We start from the raw sequence: 8,702 nt of genomic DNA, 5'->3' as shown, positions 1-8,702 counted from the left end.
ACACACACACACACACACAATGGAGTATTACTCCATAATGAATGAATAAAGATGATGTGGTGTGTGTACACACACACACACACACACACACACACAATGGAGTATTACTCCGCAATCAAAAAGAATGAAATCTTGCCATTTGCAACAACGTGGATGGAACTGGAGGGTATTATGCTAAGCGAAATGAGTCCATCAGAGAAAGACAAAGATCACATGACTTCATTCATATGAGGACTTTAAGATACAAAACAGATGAACATCAGGGAACAGGAGCAAAAATAATATAAAAACAGGGAGGGGGACAAAACATAAAAGAGTCTTAAATCTGGAGAACAGAGGGTTACTGGAGGGGATGTGGGAGGGGGAAGGGCTAAATGGGTAAAGGGCATGAAGGAATCTACTCCTGAAATCATTGAACTATATGCTAACTAACTGAGATGTAAATTAAAATAAAACAAAGCAACAAAAAAGAATGTGCCTCTTAACAGAAGTCCAAATGATATGGGTGAATCTGAGAAGGACTGCCCTAGGCGACTATTTGTCCTTTCTTCTAACCCATTGACTAGAGTCTGCCATTGTCACAATACTGGGTCAAGTAACGATGCCCTCTACACTGCTTTTTCTTCTCTTTTCCCTTTTGTGTTCTGGTCTTCTTTTCCCACCACTTCTCAGCAGGATTCTCATGCAGATGCAACAGCCGACTGTCTTGACTGTCTTCTGCAGGTGGAAGTGTTCCTTTCCTGAAGCCAGCAATCAGAACACACTTTGTTTTCTGCCATCTTTTTATCTGTGACTGTTCTAGGCCATTTATACTGTTATACAGGGTTTCCTACTGCTCTGAATAAAAGGTGCTGGGCTGCCGAATGCCAGCTCCGTGGGGGAATACACATACCCCTTTATAAATCAAGGGAGAGTAACTTGACTTCTTTGAGTAATAAAACCATTCATTTTTAGAGCTGGTCAATGACAAAAAGTATTATTTAGGACATGTAATGACTGCTTTAACAACAGATGAAAATGCATAAAAACTGTTAATAGTTCACCGAAATTTTACAAAAAGCATTACTTTTAGCATTTATATTACAACTACCCACTCTAAAAGTTTCCTACAACTCTTACTTCAAAGGGTTCTAGGACTTCCCTATTCTTAAACAAGATGGCAGGGTTTTCATGTTGAGGCTTCTTTCAATAATTTAAAAAGAATTAATGCTACTTGAAATAACATAGGCCAAGAACAAATGAGGTCAGTGTCTTGGAAGATGGAAAAAGTAATGTCTGGCACATAGATGTGAAATAAAGATTTCCTGAGACAGTATTGTTTTAGTAGACTATTTCATCTAATTCACAACTTCAATTACAACGGGCAGAGCCTTTCTCTCTAGAATTCCCTTGGGAAAAGTTAAGTACAGGAACCACTACACCCCAACTAGCATCTAAAGCATCACAACACAGTGTTTCTAAGTCTGCCTTTTCATTTCTAAAACTGAGTTCTAAAAAATCTATGCCATACCTTAGCATTATGATGTTCTGTATGTATCACCTTATAAAATGAAGTCATACAAGCAACAAGAAGCCCCAAGAAATGAGTCTCCTCTTCAATTTTGGAATACAATATGTTACATCTAAAGCTACATCAAAACTGTATTTTAAAAAGCTTATCAAGTACGTACATATTTTGCTGTATTTCATATGAACCTTACTCCCTTTATTTAATACTCACAAGATCAGCATATTTCTTACAGAGAGCTGCCAACTTCTCTTCTGGAGTTGAAAGGGTGTTTAGGGCTTGCATCAATAATAAAACTTCTTTTCCTGATGATTAACAAGATAAGAAATAAGTCCCAGAAGAAGAATGAGATCAAACCTAACCTGTAAATTCTATAGAACACTTCCTATGTTCTGATATCCCTAGTGAAATAATTTGTGCCTATAACTAGAAGTAAGAGATTTATAAGCTAAATTAAGAAAGCTATTTTTAAGTTCTGGATTAGCATGCAACCCCCCTCCCCCCAAATTTCTTCATTCACTAATACTGCTAGCTATTTGTAAGAACACTTGCTGAAGGCTTAAAAATTCCCTTGCTTAACCACTGGTGTCCAAGTTAAGACAAAGGGCAAGTTACAAAGGGCAGAATATTTTTAAAAGCTTCCTAACCGAGTACAAATATAGAAACAAGTTCAAAAGGAATTTCTGTTGGTACTTTCTGTCTAAGATGCACATAATTACTTGTGACATGTATCTTTTCTATGAGCAATTAACTTCTATGTGATTTAGAAAGCACATTCCGTGTGTTAACCAACTTTAGTGTATATAAAAGGATGTCAACATAACTTTTTCCCCCATGAGAAGCACTAACAACAGTATTTTAAAAACTTTTTCGCAGGGAGAAGCAGGTGTCTGAAATAGAGGACAAATGGTCTTTCAAAATAAGTGGTAATGTTTTGTTTCTTAAAGAACCATTCTTACTTTTTTTTTAATGTTTACTTTTATATTTAGGATGTTTACTTTTATATGTAGGATATTTAGAAATCTATATATATATATTTTAAGTTCATTTTATTTATTTTGAGAGAGAGCATGCACAATGCGTTCACAGGAGGAAGAGAGAGAGGGAGAGAGAGAGAGAGGAAGAGAGAGAGAATCCCAAGCAGTCTCCACACTGTCAGCACGGAGCCCGATGTGGGGCTTGAACTCGTGAACCGTGAGATTATGACCTGCGCCGAAATCAAGAGTCCGATGCTTAAACCGACTGAGCCACCCAGGAGCCTCTAGAAATATATATTAAAATGACTTTGGTATGTGGTATATAGACTGCTCTGAAGAAAAAACGCAGGCTGACATGAAAATAGAACACCTTCCTATCCACAATACCTAAATCTCTCATTCACAGCCTGAGGCCAATAAGAATTTTAAGAGATGACTCAACATGATTATTAAGTATGATTAGAAGTAACCATAATATAGCCAGTAATTTTTAATCAAGACTTAAAAACCCATACTCCATCTGCTTGGTTTTTTTCTTTGAGATACAATTCACATACCATAAAAATTACCCCTTTATTTTTTAATATTTTTATTTTTTAAACTAATCTCTCCACCCAAAGTGGGGCTCAAACTCACATCACTGAGATCAAGAGTTGCATGCTCTACCAAATGAGCCAGCCAGGTGCCCCAAAACTCGCCCTTTTAAAACTGTACAATTGAGTACGTTCATAAAGTTGTGCAACCACCACCAATGCCTAATTCCAGAACATTTTTATCACCCCAAAAAGCAGCCCCATATCCATTAACGGTCATTCCCTTTCACTCCCACTCTAAGACCGTGGCAACCACTGTTCCACTTTGTCTCCACAGATTTGCCAATTTCGAACATTTCATATAAAATGGAAACATCATATGGCCTTTTGTGTCCGGTTCCTTTCATTTAGCATGTTTTCAAGATTCATCCATGTAGGATGTTATCAGTACTTCATTCCTTTTTAGAACTGAATAATATTCCATTGTACAGATACACCACATTTTCTTTATCCATTCATCAGCTGATGGATAAGTGTTGTTTCAACTTTTTGGCTATTATGGAAAAGGCTGTCATGAACACTCGTGTACACATTTTTGTATGACATGTGCTCTCAACCCTCTTGGGTACATATCTAAGAGGGTCACATGGTAACATGTAACTTTTTAAGACTTAATCTGCTTTTACACATATAACTGGGGCTGATTTTGAAAAAATTTGTAAGGAATTAAAATTATTTCTTGTCTTTCTATAATAATTTTTAGGTTTTCCAAGTTGGCAGAAAATGGATTTAATAAGGATAACTTGGGGCGCCTGGGTGGCTCAGTTGGTTAAGTGTCCGACTCTGCTGTCAGTGCAGAGCCTGCTTGAGATTCTCCCTCTTTCTCTGCCTCTCCTTCCCCTCCCTCTCTCTCTCTAAATAAACAAACTTTAAAAGTATATAAGGACAATTTTATAGAGAAAACCAAACAAATCAAACACTGTTAATCTTAGGTATAATAAGTATAAAAAACTTAGGGGCAATAAGTAAGGCTAAAATAAAAGGGGATTTCAGATTTCATAACAAGATTTAACGTATTACTTTTTTAGTCCTAAATCTCAAACACAGCAGGGAGAAAGAAAACATACCCTTGAAAGCCCGTCTTAACCCACTTTCTGAACTACAGACATTATGTTTTCTCTTAAGTGTTAGGACTAGTTTTTAAATATATCAAATAAATATACAGTTTTCACAGTAAATTCCAGTCAGACTCCATTAAAGATGCAAAAAGGCAAGTCAAATACTACTCCTGTCAAATTGGCCCCAAATTTTGTCAAGGAAGCCTATTCTGGATTATTCAGGGAAAACAACTTCTGGCTTTTTGTCTCCTACACAAAATGCAGCAGACACACAGACTGACTCCCCAAGAGCTGTATTAGCTAAACAATAACTGCCTCAACACCGGCCATGTTCATCAATCACCTGTGCTGAAGAAAACAGAAGTAAAAAAGTGCACCATGAGAAGATGTTCAACCACTGAGCACAGATTATTACCTAAAGTTTTTTCTTTGTTTCTGTTGCATTCTGAATCTTGCTGACCATCAGGGGGATCTGTTCGAGCCTCTCGCCCAGGAATCTCCTCCCTCGACTCTTGTGTGCAGTATGCTGGGCTCATCAAACTCCTATTCTTTGTAATAAAATCACTGCCTTCATCCTCTTCCAATGAATGCTTGTTACTTGTACCACCACAATTTGAGTCTTGATGTTGAAGAATATCATTTGATTGAGAGTTGCGCAACATGTCTGCTTTCACCCCTAACCCACACACTCCAGCTTCTTCCATTGTGCCCATCACAAACTAGAGGGAAGGAGGAAAAGAAAAAAGATGAGAGAGGGATTATATCAAATGTAATCAGTGTTTACATCCAATGACCTACCATAGGTTGACAGCCTTTCTTCTTTCTTACTGATTTGTAAAACTAATATAAACATGGTAATTTCTAAGTTTCACAGACAGGTGATATAACTAAAGTATAAGAAAACTAAAGTTAAAATAAATCACAACTAAGTGGTACCAAAGGAAGTGAGAAATGCCATTTAGTTGAAAATCTAAACTTATTTCCACATAAAAATTGACCACTTAAAATAATCAACATCTTAGAAGTACAATTCTCCCAAGTTAGTGATCATTAATATTCTGGTCGGATCCTTGGTGAGATGGTGCAGCAGAGATGGCTCACTAGCTACCCAGCAAAACCCCATGCTCCTCCAATATCGTGTGGGGCTGGCACTACCCAACAAATCTCAGCCTAGGACTATGTTTCCCAGAACCCCATATTTCAGTGGAACTCCCATATGAAGTTCCCACAAATGGAATATAAGACCAAATAAAGACTGTCCCTTCTGCAACAAGACTTTTATTCTTAGAAGCACACATTCTTTCCCCATCATCTCTTCCCCAATCTGGCTGAATGCAGAGGTCTCCTATGCCTTGTGAGATGGCACAGCCACAGGATGAAATAAGTGACAGTCTAGGCCCCTAAATCCCATGTACTTACAAGGGAAGGCTGCCTTTCTTACAAAGAACACCCACACTGGATTAGACGAGCACAAAAAGAAATTTCTCTCAGGTTAAGCCACAGAAATTTTGAGAATCATGTTTTAAGCAACTATCCCCACCCTAACAAATATAGATAGTAGGCATGGGGAAAAAAGGCATTACTCTAGTATTTTATTCTCAGATCAGTAAAATTTACCCTGCTCTCTCTTCTATCATATTGTTAACCCCATTCATTTATGGGGTTTTTTTCCCCCCTTAACACTACTTGGTCATATGATGTGGCACAAATTTGAATTCTATACATTTCCTCATCACTTCTCGGCCTTTTGGCTAAGATCAAGTGTAGTATACATTTCCTCTCTGTATGAAGGAGAGCATCTTCTTTTGAATAATACAATTGAAGAGGGAGGTGTCTAGTATATTTCTCTTATCACAAGTGGACAGAAGTTACTTTCCAGTTAATAGGAGAGCAGAGATTTATTATTTCAAGTTACAATAGTACTTCCAACTGAAGAATTAAAAATAATTTTTTTTAAATTTATCTTGAGAGAAAGAATGTGTGCCCATGGGGAGGGGCAGAAAAAGAGAGAGAGAGAGAGAGAAAGAGAGAGAATATGAATCCCAAGCAGGCTCCCTGCTGTCAGCTGTCCACATGAAGCTTACTCAAGGCTCAAACCCGGGAACTGGGAGAACATGACCTGAGCCAAAAATCAAGAGTTGGGACATGTAACCAACTGAGCCACCCAGGCACCCCTAAAAATAATTTAAAGTATCAAAGTAGCAGGAGATAGGGACATTATGGAAACTAAATCTTTTATAGTCTAATGTTGATCAATCAGGAACTGTGCTTTTGGAAGAACAAATTGGTATAGCCACTTTGAAAACCTGACAATACAGATACTTTTCAACCCATTTAATTCTACTCCTAGGATTTTACCCAAGTGTGTACACATGTGCAGCCAAAGGCCAAGCATGTTTAAAACAGTGCTATTTGTAATTGCTTCAAGACAGAATCAACCCAAATTTTTATCAACAGAAGGGATAAATTGTACTATGCTCAGACCATCCGGCAACAAGAACTAACTACTGCTAGATGCAGTGACACAGATAAGTCGCATAGACCTAAGGCTATGCAGAAATCCATACTGTAGTATCTATCCAAGGGACACAGGTATGCGGTTTCGAAGGGACATATGCACCCCAATATTTATAGAAGCGCTATCAACAATAGCCAAAGTATGGAAAGAGCCAAATGTCCATCGATGGATGAATGGATAAAGAAGATGTGGTACACACACGTGTACACACACACACACACACACACACACACACACTGGAGTATTACTCGGCAATCAAAAAGAATGAAATCTTGCCATATGCAACTACGTGGATGGAGTTAGAGGGTATCATGCTAACTGGAATTAGTCAGAGAAAGACAAATATCATATGACTTCACTCATATGAGGACTTTAAGATACAAAACAGATGAACATAAGGGAAGGGAAGCAAAAGGAATATAAAAACAGGGAGAGGAACAAAAACATGAGAGACTGTGAAATATGGAGAAGAGACTCTTGAATCACTGTTGCACTAATGCTAACTTGGATGTAAATTTTAAAAAATGAATAAAAAACATCCATTCTGCAGGAAACCATATATATATTATACATATATAAAGTTCAAAAACAGGCAAGGCTAATCATTTGTGCTGGAAATCAAGAGGGCAGTTACCTTTGGGAGTAGGGTCTTCTGGGTACTTGGTAATATTCTATTTCTTGATCCAGATGGCGTAACAGAGATGTTCACTTTATGAAAATTCATTATACCTAAACATTTATGACTTGTGTACTTTACTGAAGTGAAACATTAAGAAAAGTTTATTTTAAAAGTTGCAATTTAGGGGCGTCTGGGTGGCTTAGTCGGTTAAGCGTCCGACTTTCGCTTAGGTCACGATCTCATGGTTCGTGGGTTCGAGCCCCGCGTCGGGCTCTGTGCTGACTGCCAGCTCAGAGCCTGGAGCCTGCTTCAGTCTGTGACTCCCTCTCTCTCTGACCTTCCCCCGCTCACGCTGTCTCTCTCTCTCTCTCTCTCTCCTAGAAATAAATAAAACATTAAAAAAAAAAATTTAAAAAAAAAAATAAATAAAAAAAAATAAAAGTTGCAATTTATACACTGTTCAAAAGTTATGGAGAACCAAAACAGAATATATTTTCCTCTTGACAAAATGATTAAAAATGTGCTGCTTTAATCAAAAAGAATAAAATCTCACCATTTGCAACATGGATGGAACTAGAGGTATTATGCTAAGCAAAATTAGTCAGAGAAATACAAATATCGTATGACTTGACTCATACGTGGAATATAAGATACACAACAGATGAACATAAGGGAAGGGAAGCAAAAACAGTATAAAAAGGAGGGGGACAAAACATAAGAGACCCTTAAATACAGAATACAACCTGGGGGTTGCTCAAGGGGTGATGGGAGCAGGTGGGGGCTAAATGTGTAAGGGGCATTAAGGAAGACACTTGTAGGGATGAGCACTGGGTGTTTTATGTAGGAGATGAATCACTGAAATCTACTCCTGAAATCATTATTGCACTATATGCTAACTTGGATGTAAATTAAAAAAAGAGAGAAAAAAAATGTGTTGCTTTCCATATTTTAAAAATAATGTACACACAATACTTTCATTTCTTTTAAAAAAATTAATGCATTAAGGAGAAATGGGTGGTCTAGTTTCAGAGTTATGGTTTGAAACCAAATTCCAAGCCTAAAAACTTAGAAATATTGAAAAGACTCCTAAATTCTTTTAAAAATTTTTTAAAATTCACTTCCATATGTAATGCATTCTGTAGAATGACATAATCCATAGGTATTATAGTTATAAAACATTCATAATGAAGTTTCAAGAAACATCTTGTATTACATTTCATTACTGCAAAACCTGTAAAGCCAAGAATCTGCCCAAATAACATACTACAAAAATATTATCAAACTAAATGCAAAGTAATCATTTTAATGCTACATTATACATAGAATTACCAGTTCCATCTATACTTTATATCAAATATTGAATTGCCATAGACTATTGGGCACATGGATAATGTTAACGGGCACCCTCTACACATAAGCAGTACAGAGGA

General features: G+C 37.1%; 1 protein-coding gene across 6 annotated transcripts in view; it reads right to left on the bottom strand.

Annotated features, from left to right (window-relative positions):
- TXLNG (taxilin gamma) overlaps positions 1 to 8,702 on the bottom strand; it is a 52,800-nt gene that overhangs the window by 20,356 nt on the left and 23,742 nt on the right. For 5 of the 6 annotated variants that reach the window (XM_039233907.1, XM_039233908.1, XM_039233911.1 and 2 more), the window contains 2 exons: positions 4,551 to 4,854; positions 1,721 to 1,812 (listed from right to left, as the gene is read on the bottom strand). The exons of the other annotated variant lie outside the window; for it this stretch is intronic. In XM_039233907.1, coding sequence (XP_039089838.1) covers positions 1,721 to 1,812; positions 4,551 to 4,854 — 396 coding nt within the window. The remainder of the gene's footprint in view (positions 1 to 1,720; positions 1,813 to 4,550; positions 4,855 to 8,702) is intronic. 6 annotated transcript variants of the gene reach the window in all.

Source organism: Hyaena hyaena, unplaced genomic scaffold (genome assembly GCF_003009895.1).
Source record: "Hyaena hyaena isolate Hyena2069 unplaced genomic scaffold, ASM300989v1 scaffold_80, whole genome shotgun sequence".
NCBI classification, from domain to species: Eukaryota; Metazoa; Chordata; class Mammalia; order Carnivora; family Hyaenidae; genus Hyaena; species Hyaena hyaena.
The sequence above is the reverse complement of the archived record's forward strand: the minus strand, read 5'-3'. Positions and strand labels throughout refer to the sequence as shown.